Genomic DNA, 18,997 nt, shown 5'->3' on the forward strand with positions numbered 1-18,997 from the left:
TAGGTGAGTTTCAAGGGGATCTACCTCTGTTTTATGAAGGAACAAAGAGGCTATATTTAGTCTCTCCAGTGCTGGAAGCCTTCCAGGCACTTTCTGCTTTGCTGATTCTGATTGGAATAAAAAATGAATTGGCATTTTGGACTGAGCGTGCTTTTGGTTTGTCAGAGCAGCTGCCAGCTGGGCCACGGTGGCAGCAACAGGTCCTGGTTCCATCAGGAAAGTGGCAGGAAGTATCAGCTGGGGGGACAGTGGAGCAGCAAGATGATAGTGCACCAAGTCTGGAAGGAGAAGTCCAGAACAATTCGCATCAACATGAAAGGGGCAAGGCCCATTGGCCAGAGCAGTAGAGTAAGCTTGCCCTGGACTAACGTCACGTAGTGCACACAATAATTGAACCATTCCCAAATGTGGCTGGTTGGGAACCAATTTACAGTTGTGTGCCATGCTGTGGCTCTGCCACCAGGACGTGGGACTAAGCAGTGGGTGAGTAGCAAGGGGTGATTGCAGCCATGCTTTGTGGGCTCCCAGGCCATGAGTGACTTGTGACTGGGAATGTTTTCACTTTTCTCCTTTCCTTTCTCTCCTAAACATGACTTCAGTAATCATCAGTAGCTTGTGATTGGCCTAAGTCTGCAGTGTACTTACCTGACTTGGTGGGAGTACTTTTAGGTTCCCAGAGGCAGGGGGCATGATGAGGGGCTGCAGTTGAGTAGGGTGAGAAGGCACAAGTAGTTGTTGAAAAGATAGCTTTTATTGAACAAACTAAGCTGTTCAAGGAAGCTCACTGATAAAAAGTGCCAACAAAAGAGAAAAAATGGGGCAATAGAGTTCTGTCTGCAGAGTGACTTGTTGCAGTGAGGTGGAGGCAAGGAGCAATGCAATGTGGGATATGTGGAGGACCAACCAGACTTGTGTCACAGAGAGCTTGGTGTCTACACATAACACAGAACTGGCTCATAGTGAATCAGTTCAAAGCAGTACTGGATTATGCACATACACTTGAACCATTCCAGGAAACTTTAAATCAGTTTAGCAGGCTTGTATGTCTGTTAAATCAGATTTAAATCATATTTAAACAATTCTAAGCATATGTGTATTCTTGTGCAGACAGGACCCATGCCAAAGCTCACTGGAGGCGAGAGGAACCTTTTCACTAACTCCATTTGGTTTTGCATCTGGCCCCTGGGGCAGGACATTAGAGGGCTTGGTATTATTTATCCCAATATGCAGCAGTACCCCACTGCTGCCTAGTTCTCCCCCTTGGATGTCTGTACTCATTTGCTGGCTTCCACTTTATTCATAAGGGCCTGTGTGTTTGCACCAGGCCTGGTAAAAGGGCACCCTGTAGTTTCTCAGAGCTATACTAATGAATAATTCCCTCTCCAGCACTGGCTGTCTTCTACATTGAACCAAGAGGATCAAAATCAGGGGCCCACTTTATATTGTTTTACTATTTATACATTTAAAATAATATAAGTACATTTTATCTATAAATAATATATAGGGTGCCTCAGTTGTTAATAGATGTTTCAATAAGTGGCTAATTACTTCTCAGTCCCTTGCTTAGAACCATCCTCAGCACTTACAACTCAGGTGTGCACTGTGCTGATGCCATCTATGAACCACATATGAACTTTCTGCAAGCTGTTCTAGAAAGCGTGCCACTTTACGCTGCTAAAGCTGAGCAGTTCTGCCATGTGGGCTGAACGCTCCTTCTGTGGCTTTCTCTCGTTGGGTGCAGGCTCCTTGCTCTGGCTGGGTCTCTTCCCAGCTGCACAGTGTCACATTTAATGGTGCCCCAGTGGGCTGGTTTATAAAGTGGCAGAGCGGCAGACAATTAAAAAGAGAGTGTTGAATCCCCAAGGCCATCATTTTAACATGCCTTTAATTTCAAGCCCTCAGTTCTCAGAGGGAACATGATACCTCTCTGGAATTCAGCGGGTTCTTTAACACAAAGCTCCCAGCAATGAATCATACATAGAAACTAGGGGAGCAGCTGCCTGTGTTTGGAAAGCATCCCACCCACGGGGCCAGGGGCCAGTCTCCTGGTGGCCTGAACAGGTTTCAGTGGGAAAGCAGTTGGACATGTGGCCCATGAATGTGTCCTTACACTTGGCATCCCACACACTCATCGTCCTCTCCAGCAGGTGACCTTATGGTGCACATAGCCTGTTGACCGGGATCGCCACAGCAGTGAGGAGAGATCTCATCAGGTATTAAGAAAAGGCTTTGGAGGAAAAGCCAGTCAGCATCTTCCCATGAACAGTTTCTCTTGCCTCATGTCTAAGCCCCACTCCCATTTGCCTATTGATTTTTCTATGGTGTTTTGAGGCTGTGACCTCTAGCAGCTGCCTTTTTATATCTTCATCTTCGTATTGATCCTTGGTTAGATGGGATTTCTCCTTTGTCCAGCCTGGGCTGGTCTGTCCCCCTTTGGGTTCCTCCTCCTGTGGGGTGCTCAGGGGAGGTGCTCAGCAGCCCCCTCTGCTTCTCTGCCTCTTTATGACATGAGATGGCAGAGGAGGCATGGCCCAGAGTACCAGCCAGAAGTCAGGACAACTTGACTCCAATTCCTGGCTCTCTCTATGGCCTTGGGCAGGCTAGGAGAGGGAAGACTGTTTGTCTTTTTGGTGTGGAAGGTGCCAGGGGAGCTTTACCAACCTTGCTTTTTTATCTCGCCAAAAAGAGGATGGCTCCAGTGACACAGTGAGCCACCCCTCAAATGCACACATGCTCCTGTGCAGCCTCTGTTCTGCCAGAGCCCTCCCCACAACTGTAGCCTCCCTCGGGGTGGATCCAGAGGGGTGCAGTGGTGCAGTTGCACCCTCCTTTCAGACCACGCTGCAGGAGCAGCAATTGGGGACTTCTTAAGTCCCTGAGGCAGGTAAGAAGTGCACCCTTTTAGAGCACCCCTCCCTTCTACTCCATGCTTAGTGGCACCTCCTCTCTCTTTTCCCACTACCACCACCGCTGCTGTCTCTGGCTATGCCGGGGGTGAGAGGGAGCTCCAGAGCCACTCCTGCCCCACTCCAGCCAGGCTGCACGGACTCAGGCAGGGACAGTGGCAGTGGCAGCAGTGGTGGGCACGTTCCCCCTCCCTGCCCGGCCCTCCTGGGAGTTCCTCACCAGTCCTGCCCTGTTGCTAATGCCTAAAGCACCAAGATATCCCAAGACCTGACCCTTCCTGTTGGTGTTGACTGACCGGGCTCCCCCCACCCACACAGCTATACAGTGTGATGGAGTTGGCTGGGTCACTTCTACCTAACTTTCCAACTGTGGTTACCTTCTGTGGGCCAAGCCAGCTTGTGGCCATATGTTCAGAGAAGATGGGTGCACTAGGTGCATGTTGGTCTTTTGTAAACTTAGTGGTATACAGCCCGGTGGGAGGTGCTGTGTTCTGGCCCATGTCGTTTATCTCTGCTCTTTGAATGCCACCTGCTCCTTATCTGTGCAAGCTGCACCCCTCGTATAGACCTAGGAGAGAAGGGGCTAACCACAGTGTGTGTAGACCAGACTTTACATCCTGGTCCCTGGGAAGCCAAGATGGATTTAGCCCCTGGTTTGCCAAGTGGAGTCCCTGTTGCCCTTCGCAAGTATTTTTAAATGGTTGGATGGAACAAACTGCACGGTCCTTTGCTGAGGATGTTCACACGTCTATCAGAGGTGAGGCCACAGCACTGGCAGGCATAGAGAAGTTAGCTTTAATTTAATTTAGCTGGTGAAGGCCAAGAGTGAAGGTACAGCCTGGGTTTCAGCACAGTCTGGGCTTGTTTATAGCACAGGCAGAATCCCATGGTGCTGCAACTTCATTGTCAGTACCAGTGCCCATGGGATGCGGGGCTACCATGAGTGTGCCCATCATGCTGCAGTTCCACTTCTGACACTGTATTCAGACAAGTGTAAATGCTTCTGCAAACCTGTAGGAGCTATAGGTTGGTCTGGAAATGCCCCAGGAACTAAATTTCTATGCTGCTTGTTCCCAGCTAGACTTTCAATCTGCTAACAGTGGACTCTCTCCTGGGTTTGGGGAGAGCATTGAATGGACTAGGCTGGGGAGGACGTGGAAGTTTTGGTTCAGGTCAGCTAGTGTTGACACTGGTGACCAGCCATCGGGGGTTTTATTGTATGGCCCTGTTGTGGCTCCTTCTGCTCACCCAGCTTGATGAGCTGCATAAGCCCATGCTCTGTGCCCATGTGGAAGAGAGCTGACTGCCATCTACATGGTGGTGCAAAGCAATGGGATGAACCACTTAGCTAAATTTGTGACTCCTTCCTCTCCCCACAGTTCAGAGGTAGCTGTGTTAGAAGTCAGGCAGAAGGTGCCACCCTGCCCTACCCCTTCCCCCCCCCCCAGTTCAGCATCCACTGGGGTTTCTAAGTTGTGGGAAGGAGAGCAGCCTGCTAAAGGTTCTCACAGAGGGAAGGGCAGGGACCACTGCATCTTGAGGATGGAGTCTGTGGAAGATGCCCAGGGTCCTCTGCCAGCTCAGCCTTTCCACCAGATCAGAAGATGATGGAAGGCAGCAGGATAATAAATGCAGAAGGGAAAGGCCACAGGCCAGAGCCAAGATCAGTGCAACAGGCAAGAGCCCAGAGCAAGTGTCAGCACTGCTTCCTGTTTTCAGAAACTCTAAGATGAGCTAAATGAAGCATGAGCCAAGAGAACGTGCTGGTAATGTGCCATTTTTTTCTTGTTTGATTAGGTCGCTGTGGGCTGGGCACAGCAGTGGTAGAAAGAGATCATTCTTACTACCTGTATGGGGAAGGAATAGTCTTGGTCTAGTTGCTCTGCAGGGAAGAGAACAAACAAAGTTACTAGTGCAGGCAAGAAGGATGAGATTACAAAGAGCGTGGGAAGGAGATAAATTTGGTATGGGGGAAATTCCATGCTCTCTGATGATATTTCATGGCTTTACCCTTGCACTTCTGATGCCGTATTATTGTTTGCTGGTGGAGGTGGAGTGGAACCTTAGGCCAGGATGAAATCTGTCTCAGCAGCCTCCGCTGACATATTTTTGGGAGAATTACAGTGTGGAGAAAGGCAGGGAGAGGAGCTCTGGCAGTGATTAATTACCTCTCAGGGCTAAACAAGAGTCTCTTAATTGAAAAACATCAGAGGAGACGGAATGTAAGTAGCTGTGAGTCGGAGTTCGTGGCATGCGGAAAGCCCTGCTCACAGCCTCACAGCAAATGGCACCACTTGATTAATCGCCCAGCCCAGCTTGGGAAGATCCGTCTGCTTGTGGAGAACAGACAGCCTGGTTGACTGGGCTGATAAGTGCCCTTCTCACCAGGCAGCTTGGCAATGGGCAGTCTGCAGATTGATACTCAGCACTGGAGCATCATGCTTCCTCCTGCCCGCAGTGTTACAGGAATACGCCGTTATTCAGCGGGAGTCACCGGGTGAGTAAAGTTGTCATGCCCGTAGGCTGAGTAATGGCATCACCTTAGCTGTTACAAACTGGGGAGGAGAAGGGGAGCTTTAGCACCTAAGCAGCCTTCTCCTAGTAACTCATCCCCCTGGTCATGCACAGCTGGCAGTGGCAGAGGTAGCAGTCACTGCCTGCACAAAATAGTACATGCTTGTTCCTCAGGTGCTAGCTTTCTAGCAGGAGCTCCTGCTTTGGGATAACAAGCCAGTAGCTGCCTGCTCTCTGCTTCAGAACTGGATCCTCCAAAGCACACAGCCCAGGAGCCTTGACTCATTGCTGTCTTGCTCTTCTGTGTCTCCTTTGCAGGCTGCCCCCTCAGCCTCCCATCTTCCCCTAACTCATCTGAACTCGAAGGCCAGCGATTGCCCCATACTGGTGCCATGTCCTCTGAGTTCTTGCACCATGGTGGAGGCGGGAGAATCCTGTTGCTTCTCTGTAACACTGCAGGGATGGGGCAGGAGGCTACCAGGTATGTATGCCTCAATATACCAACAATATACAATAGATATTGAAAACAATGCACCCTTGGGTTTGTGCCTGCAATGTGCAATTGTGAGTGCAAAGCACAGAAGAGAGAGTTTGATTGAAAATTCACTATCATTTAGTTTGCATATGCACACACAACCCATTGTGCAAGTGGAAATCCTCTGTGGTCACACTTGCAGTTGCATACACTGCTATTCACATTTGCAGCTGAAAAGTCTCTGTGGTTACCTTTGCTTTTGCTTGGATGCTTGTTCTTTTTTGCATGCTTAACTTTGGTGCTGGGGACCCTGAGATGACAATGATTTGTCCCTGAAAACAACTCCAAATAGGGACTCCCTGGCTACCAAAAGGACACACAAATCCATGTGTGACTTTTACACTCTACCTGAGTTAATATTTTGAGCTGTTTAAGCACACTGCTCCCCTACCTCAGGACTTCAAGAGGATAGTGTTTACACATAGTCAGTACTTGATGCCTCCCTGCCTCCTCTGGTGATAGGTTAATGCAGAATCAGAAAAATTGGGATTGGAAGGGACCTCAGGAGGTCATCTAGTACAACCCTCTTCTCAAAGCAGGGCCATCCCCAACTATATCATCCCAGCCAAGGCTTTGACTAGCCAGGTCTTAAAAACCAGCTAGACAAATATCATTGTCCTTCTTTTACAGATAGGAAACCAAGGCATAAAGAAAGGTAAATGTCTTACGAAAGTCACAGGGCAAGTAGAAAAATTGGGGGAAAAACCCAGGAATTCTGACTCTCACTCCTTTCCTCTAATCACTGGTTTCTTAAAGAAGCAATCAGGAAACAAACTGCTGTTCCTCCTCCCCCTTGAGATTGCTTGTCCTTTGGATGAACAGGCCAGAACCTCTTAAGAGGGGCCAGCCTCTCTATGGGGAAGCACTAGGGACTGTACAGAGCTGTCAGCATTGCACCCCTGCAGGCTGCTGATTCACTCGTATCTCTGGGCATGTGCAGGGTACACTGTCCAGGATTCTTCTGTCCTGGGGACCATGGCTGTCTCCATTCCCACTCTGAAATATGTTTCTCTTGTGCAGTGACCTCCTTCCTGGCTCCTGCTCCAGGCTGGAGATCTTCCAAGACCTAGGTGTAGCTATGCCTGTGTTCTGCCGTGGGTATTTCCCAGGCTTCTGGGCTTTGCTGATTGCCACATGGGGCTGGGAGGGGATTCTGCTCCCCCTGCCCTCACTCCCTTGCTGCTGTGTGAATTGAAGGGAATGGGGGGCTTAAGCCTTCCTCAGAGGCATTGGGTGTTAACTGCAGCCAAAACTGGGGATTTTGACTGGGGTGTGCCAGTGCCCTTGCTTGGACTTAAACCCAGAGGTTCCTGGCTGGAAGGTCTTTCCCCTCTACTAAGTGTCAGACTACCTACCATATTTAGGGTCAGGAAGGAATTTTACCCTATGGCCAGGTATTTAAAGACTGTTACCCAATTCCCCCACGTTCTTCTCTTCCCCAAACTAAATCCACCTAGTTCTGTCAGATTTTCTTCATAAGTTTTGCTTCCCAGGCTTCTAATAATTTGTGTTGATCCATGCTGGACCCTTTCCAACCTATCTACATCTTTCTGGAAGTGTGGGGCCCAAAACTGGACACAGTACTCCATGTGGGGCCTCACTAGTGCTGAACAGAGCAGGAGAATCACTTCCCTTGATTTGCAAGAGACAATCCTGTTACTACAATCCAGTATGCTTTTTTGCAACAAAATACTCTTAGCTCATATTCAGCTTATGGTCTACTGTAACCCCAGGGTCCTTCTTACTAGTACTGCAGCCTAGTCCTCAGTCCCCAGTCCGTATTTGTACATGCAGTTATTCAGTCCAAAATTCCTTTGTCCTTGTTGAATTTCATCCGATTGATTTTGGACCATTCCTCCAGTTTATCCAGGTCATTCCACATCTTAGCCCTACTGTCCAGTGTCTTCAACTTGGTGCCATCTGCAAATTTTCTAAACATGTACTCAGTCCCATAATGTTATCAGGAAACAACTCCCCCCACCGCCCCAGTATTGCACCCCTTAAGAGTCCAGGGACTCAAAAATATGTGCTCCCACAGAGTTGAGGGGCAAGGGACAAACATATTTTCCCACAAAACTATTCAGGTAGTGAGGACTCAGCCAGCACACACCCCTCAAGCACTGGTTGTGGCCTGGGTCCTCGCTGCAGTAGGAAGGGAAACAGTTTAATCATCTTGCAAAGCTAAATGAGATTTTAAAAGGTTCCCATTCCATATGGAGCCAAAGCAAGAGACCACTTAAAAATTTTCATGGAGGAAAAGAAAGGGAGAGTGTGTGCCTTCCCTATCCTAAAATACCCCATAACCTGGTGAACTTATATAAGAAACCCAGGTTCAGGTCCTAAAACCCTGATTCATGCCAGAGACTTGAATCTAGCGAGTGCACAGAGGTGGCCTGGAGCAGCATAAGAGTGGTGAGAGAAAACCACACACACTGTTCAGCGGTCATGTTACCCTGCCGTGAGGACGTTGGCACTGTGCAGTGGCAGTGGGTGATGAGGAGGAGGAAAGCGATGAATAGGGTACAGCTTGGGCAGCAGGGACTATTCTCTGCAAAGACCATCTCCCTGTTTGAAAGCAGGTAATTTTCTGTGACCTCCAAACTGCTTTATAGTAATGATCCTCAGGCACTAAATTTTTGTATCAGGGTATGTCCTGAATTTCTGTAACGAAAAGGGGAAGACAAGGCCTCTGTGACTTCTCTGTCCCTGAACAGTATCAAATCTGTGTTGAGTGCCCATGAAAGGGAAGTGAGTCACAGCTGATCAGTCCTGGGCTACTGAAAGCCTGGAGGAAGTTGGTTCATGGACAAAGGAACTAGAACCTCCTTGTGCTCCTTCTAATACATGCACCATCATCTCGCCTGCAGAATTCAAAGCAAATGAAAAAGCTATATGGTAGCAGAGGCGTAAGTAGGAACAGTGGGGTAACTGAGGGACAGTTCAACCAGGGCAGAGGCTCCAGGCACCAGCTGTGTGGGAGGGTACAAAAGCATCTACTGCAACAGTGGCAGCTGAGTGTGCCACTGTAATCAGCACAATGGCAGCCAGCACTGTCCCATGCAACGAGGCTGCCCCAGTGGTGGGGCTGCCCTGCTGTGTGTCTGATTATTAGCAAGTTTTGCACTGTAAGCAAAATGCTGCTGGGCAGGGGGAGCTGAGTCCTAGTCAAAACCCTGCCAGGAAGCAAGAGGGGGTTGCCAAATGCTGGAGAACAGTGGGCTGGAGGGAGTCAGTGTTACCTGCTCCAGGGCTTCAAAGTCCATAGCTGCTCCTAGCAGAGTAGTCTGCCTGGGCCTGGCTGTTGCTGCTGTTGGTGCAGCTGGTTGCTGCTGTCCTAGTTGTGGTGCATGGTTGCTGCTGCTACCGTCCCACAGGTCCCCCAGGGAGCCACCGCTCTAGCACCCATGGTTGGCGCCCTGCTTGTCCACCCCAGATTACACTTCTTTGTGGTGGGGGAGGGGAACAGCAGAGCCAAAGGAACTGGAATGGGAAAATCTCTGGACAGTGCATACCCCCGTCCTCCACCAGCAGAAATGCTCTATTGTGGATAACTATAACTTTAGAAAGCCCCTCTCCACTCACCTTCCTTTGAGTGGGAGTGGGCAAACAATGGGGCCCTCTGAAGCTGCAGCCTACTGGATAGAGTGCTTTCCAGGGTCTCGGGGGAATTGGTTTCTCTCCCTTGTTTTGCTGCTGACATTGGGCAAGTCATTTTATCTCTGTGTACCTCAGCCTTACATCTGTAAAATGGGGATAAGGACCTCCATTGACAGCAAATTAGTCAGCTCTTAGCACTGCACTATGGCAGCTCCACGAATTAAAACCAGAACTAGACTACTTCCAACTCTGCAGGTTTCAGTGGAGTGTCCTAGACTGTTTCCCAGACTTGAGTCCTAGGAAATTTGGGTTTCACTTACAGAGGCCCTGGTATGGTTGATTTTAGGATATTGACCTGCTCTATCTAGAGTTCAGTACTAGGTTCATCAGTGCAATCTGTGACCCATCTGCCTGCTAGCTGGGCTGAGCAGCTAGCAGTAGTGATGCGTTAACAGAACCATGGATTACTTAAGGCAGTAGTGATGTTTTTGGTCCCGTGAAGCTGTGCTGCCTCATGCTTGGTGCAGCCTGCTTCCTCCCAGTGCTCAGGAGATGATGCAGTGTGTGCTGCATGCTGGTGTGCTGCATTGGAGCAATTGTAGAGGGGACCCAGCACATAGTCAGTGAGGCCCCTAATGTCTCTCAAGTAATGGTAGTGTAAGTGATGGAGCCATGGTGGTCTAAAAATCATGCAAGAGCCAAGGATTTCTAAAGTAATGGGCAGGCAGATGTGCGGATCTGGAATTCTGCTGCTTGGAGAGCAAGGAGTGCCTGGAGGGTGGAGAGACCCCCACTGTCTCTGTGACAGTGGCCCTGTCCCAGCCTCTCCTCTCCCAACAGGCTGAAGAGTATTTATTCCAGGGTCTCTGAATCATACCCTGCTTTCTGCCCTTGTGGCTCCCTGATGTGTCCTGGATCAATTGGCCTTTCCCTGTGTGAGGAGGCAGGTACGCTCCAAAGCACAGCCAGTTTGGATCATGTACTGTTAGGACTAGACACGCAAGTCAGGAGCATCCCCACTTGTGTCCCAATCGAGTGCCAGCTCAGGGGGTCAGTGGTCTCTTCACTTTCCCAGGGATTCCTGTATCTGTCTGAGCCACCAACACTTCTTGATGGGTGGCTGTTGAATGTCCAGAGTCGGTTGTACTCATCCTGCCTTCTTAAGGAGGGGGTGGGAGTGTCATTGTGTTTACTAGGGAAAGGCTGAAGGCCATTTTGTGTGAGATTTGGCAATCTCTCCCACAGCCAGAGGTCTCCCACCGGCAGTGGCCTGATAGCACACTGTGAGCAAGGAACAGCTTGGAGCCAGAGTGGGTCAGGAGGTTGGCCAGCGGCTAGTGGAGCCCTGTGGGGTCAGTACTGTCGGGTCACAGATCAGCCCTGAGAGGAGCTGGCTCGGCCGCCTTTCCATGTGCTTGGAGGCAGGGCTGGATTTCTGCTCATTCCTATTAGCTGTTTTGCTGCACCTGCCTGGACTCTAGGCCAAGTTCAGCCTTGGCATATGCACGTCTCCCACTGGCTTCATTAGGAAAGGTGCCAGCTCACGGCAGGGCTGAACGAGCTCCAAGGTGTGTGTGCATCTGTTGTGTGTCTGAGAGTGCAGTTGAGTGCATGGGTGCGTATCTCTATGTGTCCGAGTGTATGCATGAATTGCTGTGTATGTGTTTACACATGCATGCCTGCCTGCATATACGTGTGGGTATAAATCTGGGTCTGCATGGATTTGGGCTCTGGAATAGTTGTGTTATTCTTTTGTTGGCTCTTTCTCTGAAAAGTTATGGGACTACACATGTTTGTATGTTATTCAGTTTGCTTCGCCTGTTATGACACTTTCCTGTACCTTGCTCAGACTTGGTTTGTGCCTGGTGTGTGCCTGTGAGTTTGGGTATTGGTGTGTTTCTTTTTGGGCTTCGTTCTGTTCCTATTGCTCTTCCTCTGCACCCTGGCAGCCTGCTTAATCAAAGTGTGTATAGCATGTGTTTCTATCTCCTCTTGGTTTCTTCTGCCATTACTGTGGCTGGCACTTTGCACTTCCTTGCCCCATGTGTCACTATAAATGGCAGAGGGAATTTGAAGCACAAATCAGTTGTTTTCTTACAGTTCGTATATTTCTGGGATGCCTTTACTCATGCAATCTTGATTTTTTTATAGACTTTGTTCTCCTGGTGGTTGAACTGGTAGTTTCAAGTGACATATGCCAGTGTGACCATGAAGAGAAACTGTACAGTTTGGTAGTGCTCTAGAAGTAAAATAGACAGGGCCTGAATAAGCGTTATTTGATAGCACTTGCTTAGCCCTTTATACCTGTAAGTGCTGTTCACAGGTGGTTAATTTTAATGGGGAAACTGGGGCACAGAGAAAAGAGGTGACTTGCTCAAGGTCATATTGCAAGTCAGTGCCTAAGATGAAACCCAAGAGTCCTGAATACAAAAGGGTTTGGATCTAGATCCAGCATTTAGGAATTTATCCCTGTTGCTATACTGAGCTGAACCTAAAACCCTGGATCCTTATTTTCTAGATTGGTGCCCTCTCTGCTTTTCGGTGTGCCATCTGGTTGTATTCTGTGCCTTAACTTGTGTGTCAGATAAATAGCATGAAGGTTAGCAAAGAGACACTAGAGAGTCTGCGCAGTCAGGATTTGGGTTTTGGGTGGGTGTTGCTGGCTGTCTCTGTAGGAGGCTATCTAACTGGGCCAAGTATGAGCAGAAGGAGGGTGGAGAGACAGATGCATTTTTCAATGTGTGTCTGCTAATAGCCACGCAAAACTAGTGCAGGCTTTAGAAACTTCTGGCAAAGCCAACCCCTAACTCCACCCTTGCACTGGGTGGGTCTCTGAGGTTTCACTAGGCCCCAAGATGTATGGATGCTTATCTGAGCTTTCAATGCCTCATGGGTTCTAGTTACATGAACAACCATTTTGCACTCGATTTTCTGGAGCAAACCCAACAGATACAGGCATTATTCTCTGATAGGCACTCAGTGTTCATTTTAGCATGATTTTCTTTCCTTTTATCGAAACGTAGACTTATCTGGAGCATGGACACCTTCCCTGCAGAGGGAGAGTCCTTAGTAAAAAGCCTTGAAAGGTTGCCATACCAGCACCTGACAGAGCCCGTGAGCAGAGCTTCTTCTGGTTGCTCTTACGAAGTTTCTCTTCTTGGTCCTGCCTGGACCTAGGAAACCCAGGGCAGCATGAGTAGGAATAAGAACTGAATTGACCAGTGAGATCTCAGGCAGGGTTTGGTTTGGGCACTGAGCAAGGCTCCCATTTTATCTAGCCCCTGTGCCCATCCATAGTCATAATAAGCAGTCTAGAAGGCAAGAGAGAAGTAAAAGTAGCAAAAGTCAAAGTTGGGAACTAAGCGATTTAACAGATCAGTCAGTGGTGGAGAGGAGCATGGCAGGTCACACATCCCTCACCCATGCATCCTTTCCAGGCTGTGAACTTTACCAGGAAAGATCTTTGAGCACAAAAACACTTCCACAATGGACGCTTGGCTGTTCTAATAAAAGTCCCGTAAGTCTTTCCCATCTTCAGCAGCTCGGAGATAGTTAGCCATCTTAGTCTGAAGTCAGGCAGAAGGTAGGACAGGGTGGCACCTTAGAGCCTAACTCATGGGTTTTCAAGCTTTTTTAAGGAGTGTACCTCTTCTGGGTACACTTTTGGTGGAGTGGGGGGAGGAGGGTTGGCAGCAGCTGGACTTAGAGCAGGGGTGGGGGTGTTGCATGCAGCGGCATGGGGTGGTAGATGGTGGCAACGGCCACCACATGTGAGCTGCCAGCTGGGCAGTGCTTGTGCAGCCTGCAGAGGGGAGCTGCTGTCCCCCAGCCCTACTCCTGGGAGGCAGCAGCATGGGGTGGTGGGTGGCAGTGCTCCATCCCCGCCGCCCACACGTACCCCCAGGGGTACACATACCCCCTGTTGTCAACCCCTGGCCTAACTGGTTCAGAGAGACATGAGCTCTTGTAGGAAACAACCTACTTTGTCAAGTGCTATGAATGGACTTGTAGGAAGAAAATAATTTGTACAGAAGGGGAAAAGTCAGGGGCAGGGGACACTGCTAAGAGAGGTAATAAGTAGATTGATTAGATCAACCGAGATGGACAAAGCAGTTGACATCTGGAGGGACACCAGAGTAAACAGCTAGTCCTTGTAGTAGGATAAGACTCTGCTGAGGATAGTTTCTGCTGAGACTGTGGTTAGCACAATGCAGTCTGTGAATGAATTTAGTTTGGTCAAGTTGATTTTTTAAATTATTTTCTTTAAAGGACAGCTGCTCTGAGGTCAGTGATGGAACATCCAGGGATGTTCACCCTCTGCTGGCCAGGCATCCCCTGCCCTGCTCCTGCTCCTCGGGGTACACTCCCTTTTTACTTCACCTGGCACACCTTGATGTTTCTTATAGTACACAGGGAGGCTGCACCCAGGGTCCTAAATGAGCCTTAGTTCCTCATCCAGCTGGTCTTCCCCACACCCAGCCAGCTGCAGATGTGTCATTAGGCATAGGCGACTGATTGGGGGGAGGGGCATGTGCCCCCCCCCCCAAGATCGGCTGCCAACACCGGGTTCGGCGGGCAGTTGTCACTCACCACCCTGCCAACGCCAGTGCTGCCACCCACAAACTATGTCCCCCCGGTCTCAGGAGGCACCAGTCACCCATGCCTTTAGGGTGCTAAGCTGTGGCCATCTTTGCCATGTCAGTGCCTCGGGGCAGCACTGCCTTATGGGCTATAGTTGTGGCCTCTATCTGATTTTGTGGCCATGCCCATGCTTCGTGGATATTGCTCTTGATCCACACACCAGCTTGTCCAGGCTTCAGCCTTCTTGACTTTGGCCAGCTGGTTGCTCTAGCTGTGATCTCCTAAGCCTAGGCCCACTTACGCTGACTGGCTTGGCTCCTTGGTCCCAGCCTCCCTCTCTCTGGGGCCACAGACTTCGGCTCTCTTTCATTCCTGGAGCACAGGCCCTTGCCCTCAGCCCTAACCTATCCCCTATCACTCACCCATCTGTTAGGCTTGAAACCCTGAGTGCCCTAGGCCTCCTGATATGTGGCTTCCAATCCTTCCATACGGCTACAACCCAGTCCTCCAGTGTTAAACTTAACCACAATGCAAATACAAGCAACCACTTCCAACCAAAAAGTCTCCCCCACTCTGTGTCAGTGGCATCTGGCAAGTGCACCTCCCGTCTCTCATGGGAGATTTGCCTGCTTGCTAGGAGGTCACCTGCAGCCCCTCTCTCCCAGGAGCTCTGCCAGACTGCCTGCCTTGCCTCAGGTGCTGGTTTATATGCCCTGAAGTCCTGCCCCTTCCCATCAAGTGACTCTTTAATTATACACAGGGGGTTCCTCTTTTTCCTAATGGCCAGCTTGCCCCTCCATGCCACAGCTTGTCAGCTGCTTGGAGCCTTTTCTCTCAGGCTCCCTGGAAATCTGCCAACATAGCAAGCTTGTTGCAGTGCAGCTAGCTTCTGCTCGGCTGTCTGCCTGCACAGCAAGGTTAGCCTGCTGCACTTTCCCCATAAAAGTAACGGGAGCCTCTGACTCCATGTTACACGTGGGCTTTTGCGTATTTCTGGATTTGTGTTGAAATGGTGTCCACTCTTTTACATAGGGATTGCCTTGTGTGGCCAATGTAGATAGCAAAGGGGCAATATAAGCAGGTACTGGTGTATATGACTTTGGTGGAGGAGCAGGTGAATAAACTCCCAGTGTTATAATTAGTGTTGCTTGGTTCGGTGATGATGTGGTCTGTGTTGATGAGGGGATGCAGCTGGCAATGGAGTCTGCAGCAAAGTCTGGTGGCCTGGTAAGACTTGGAATTAAATAGTCTGTTGCTGGAGAGGCATTATTTGAGGTTGAGGGGCTGTCTCCGGGGGTCATGGGGATCAGATGATGGATGATGTAAGGCTGTGCTGGAGCAGAGTTGCTGAGGCAGGGGGTATTCTCAAGGGAAAGAGTTGCAGGGCTCGCTCTCATTTTATTCTCTTTTACAAGTGATATGTCAAAAGCTAAGAATGCAGTCTTTTCAAGGCACAAGCAAAGGTATTTGCCATTGTAATAGGCACCCAGTGTAAGATGTTCAGCAGCTGGGTGATGCAGTGGTATCAGAGGCATTTGGTTTAGAATGCCATACGTGCATCACTGCTTTGGTAACGTTGGAGTGATGATCCCTCACACACGTATTCCTCACACCACCCAAGAAATGTTATCTGGGTGCCGGGGCAGGGAAAATATTCCCTTGGCTAGCCATCTCTACAGATTGTCTGCTGGCCAGCACCTCTCCTAGGACTTGGCGGCTCTCCAGAAGCATGAAAAATGCTGTCAACTTTCAGTGGTTTTTGTGCCTCTGGTGAGTATAGACTCCTGAATTCACTCTGCCTTCCATGGTCTGCCAATGAAGCTCTTACGTTTTGGCCCCCGCTTGAATAGAAGTGTTTGGATCCATCCACCAATTCCCTATTTGATAGGGAAGTGGGTGTTTCAAGTGATTTCCTTTTGTTGCTTGGCACAACAGCTGGCTGCATGGAAGTTAGCACATGGACCTGATAAAACAGGCATTACTACTACTTAATCACTGGGAAAGGAGAAACGTATGGTGCTGCTGTTCCTAGTTGTGCTGCTGATTTGGCAAAGTAGCTGTGAACCTCTTAGCAGGGTCTTCTTGCTATTCTGGACCATTTGGGCCACAGTGACACAAGGTACAGCCCACACTTCTTTAGTTTGAGAGCCCGTGCCCAGAGTGAGGGGGAGCAGCAGTCTGTCCAAACACTGTCTTCCCCTGGCTGATGGCTGGTAGGAGTTCAGACACATGCACTTGGCTGACAGACTGCGGTAATGAATTCACATTTCACATCACAATTCCCATTAAATAACGTTCTATCTGTGCTTGAAGCGCCTAGTAAAACATTATCGGCTGGGAAATGCCTTGTAATGTGCTCTGCTTTATGGCATGCAATTTAGTTAGAAGCATTTCCACTTTATGCAAGCGGGCCCGGTGTGGGTCTCAGCAGTGCCTTTCCAGCAGCATTAGCCGCATCATCCACTTCTTCCCAACTCCAGCCTTGTCCTAGGCTTCCCGCCTTGCATTGCCTTGGGTGTGTAAGTGCTGGAACCAGTAAACCCAAGCTCACTGCTGGGTGCTTTAGGGCTCTGACTATTTGTGACAAATCCGTAGGCTGTCGGGGTGCTCCCAGAAGTATACGCTTGGGTTGTATAAGCTTATTTTCCTCCCAGTCTGCTGAATGGGCATGCCCAGCTTTTTAATTTGCCCAGAAATCATGTTTTACCACAGGCACTTTGGTAAAGGAACAGAAAAACAGAAGGGTTTGTCACAAGGAAGAACAAGTGGTATAAAAAAGAAAAAAGTGATCAAATGTTTTGACAGCAGAATATGGCAAAACACAAACCTAACGTATCCTTACCCTACATTCAGACAACCACCTGGCCCTCATAAAAACTCCTGTGAAAATCTCCTGGGGTTAGCATCCCTTCAGTCACAGCTAGTTACTTCAGCCAGGACCCTCGCAAGGACCCTCCTCTAGTTACCCCCTAAGGGTCACTGTCTTCAAAACACCCCGCACAGCTTCCCCGCACTGACCTTCAGGGGAGCCAGAGAATCCTCTGGAGTGTTTCTACATATGGATCCATGACACTATTGTGGGATCTTTCTCCTGACTGGTTGGAAGACACCCATCCCCACCGCGCTCCAGTGAATCTTAGCTTATCTGTGCCTCCACCACTATATCAGAAAACATCTCTAGGAGGGCTTGACAAGGATGCCTGTTCAGTGAGATTCCCCTCTCAGTGGCATGTCCAGCCCACTGCTTGCTGTTTTTCAGGTTTGGCCCACCATTACTGATGAGAGAAGACAGAGGCACAACGTGGGAGCAGCTCCAGCAGTGTATCCTCAGCAAGATGCGCTATCTGATGAAGAGCGAGGCTCAGGTGCAGGTTAGTCTAGTCCTCTCTCCCCTGCATTGCAGTGTGTGGATGGCAGCAGGTTCTGTCTGTGGTTTTGGAGAAGGAAGGATTTGCTCACCTAAGGACCTTGGCCAAGTTAGTAGCTCAGAAGCAGACCATACCAGGACCTGGCAGAGTGCAGAAGGGCAAAGGGAACCTGTTTCCTCCCTTTTTAATGACCATCTCACCCTTCAGTTCCCAGTGTCATTTCTAGTTTCCCCAAGAGCTCACTTGACTCCCCAAGCCAGATTCTCCTCTACATAACCATAAATCTGAAGGCAGTGGAGTAACTGAGATCAAACTCCAGATCCCAGGAGTTTATATTACTAGGCAGATGTGCATATCCATATTGTATGTACTGAAATAGAAGAGGTTTTCACCCCCCCCGTCCCCCACTCAGCCTGGTGAAAAAAACCCTTATCTTACATACACATACTAAATGCATTGTCTATCATTAAACTGCTGCCAAAAGCAGCATGTGGTCAGTGATGGAAACCAACTATAAAGTTCTTTAAATGCAGCCAATACTGACCGTGACTGTAAAACACACAGCCCATATTGGGCAAACCTGCTGTGGAGCAAAATGCTGTCAAGCTTTTCAGCTCTGCATATTGAATGCCTGCATGGCCATAAGTTTAGATGCTCCCAAGGTGGAACATAGCTGTAACAAGATGGGCCTGGGAAAACCCCATGCATGTTAAAGTCAAGCATGGGCAGGTGAGAGAGCCTTGAGTCAGAACTCAAGAAACTGAAATGCTATGTCCAAATCAGCTACTGGCCCACTGTGTGATATTTAGTGAGTCAGGTTGCTTCTCTGTGCACCCGATTCCTCTCCCACAAGTTGTCTGTCTGTCTGTCTCCTGAGACTCTCTGGGGCAGAGAATGTCTCTGGCTATGTATATGTGCAACGCTTATACGAATGGGACCTTGGTCTTGCTTGGAGCCTTCAGGTCCAAATATCAATTCATGATATTTGGATTCCCAGAGCGTGTCCATAATTATTACCTTTTGCACTGGGGAGTTCCCCACACAGACATTTCCTCCATACCAAGCAGAACTTGGTACACTGGGAGCTAAAACTGGGGTGAGTGGAGGGGGAGACTCACCCAATTTCACAGCTCTGTGCACACTCTGGTCAAAGTGGATTTGTTTGAAACATTTGCTAATGATCACAAACATTTTGAACACATTTGCTTCTGGATTAAAACAAGCCCAGCGGCTGGTTTTATAGCTGCAGGATGAGGAAGGCAAATTTGCAGTCTTAGATATTTCTAATGCGCAGTCAAGTGTAACTGGGTGATTTGGGGTGAGTTTTGCCTTTTGAACCTGAAACTCAGTGGTTGCAAGCAGCACATGGATTAACTGTGGGAGGGAAATGGTTTTTACAAGCCTATGAGAGCAAACTCTTATTGATTTCCACCCAGATCTATCCAACTGGCAAAATGGGAAATGCACATTAAGGGCATTGTAATATTTTATTATTT

The 18,997-nt window shown here is 49.1% G+C and overlaps 1 protein-coding gene across 1 annotated transcript in view; it reads left to right on the forward strand.

Annotated features, from left to right (window-relative positions):
* USP43 (ubiquitin specific peptidase 43) overlaps positions 1 to 18,997 on the forward strand; it is a 195,554-nt gene that overhangs the window by 133,168 nt on the left and 43,389 nt on the right. Inside the window, exons 7-8 of the mRNA XM_090061053.1 lie at positions 5,739 to 5,901; positions 17,393 to 17,504. Coding sequence (XP_089917179.1) covers positions 5,739 to 5,901; positions 17,393 to 17,504 — 275 coding nt within the window. The remainder of the gene's footprint in view (positions 1 to 5,738; positions 5,902 to 17,392; positions 17,505 to 18,997) is intronic.

The sequence above is a fragment of the Crocodylus siamensis genome, chromosome 8 (genome assembly GCF_052110815.1).
Source record: "Crocodylus siamensis isolate JL-2025a chromosome 8, ASM5211081v1, whole genome shotgun sequence".
Classification (NCBI taxonomy): Eukaryota; Metazoa; Chordata; order Crocodylia; family Crocodylidae; genus Crocodylus; species Crocodylus siamensis.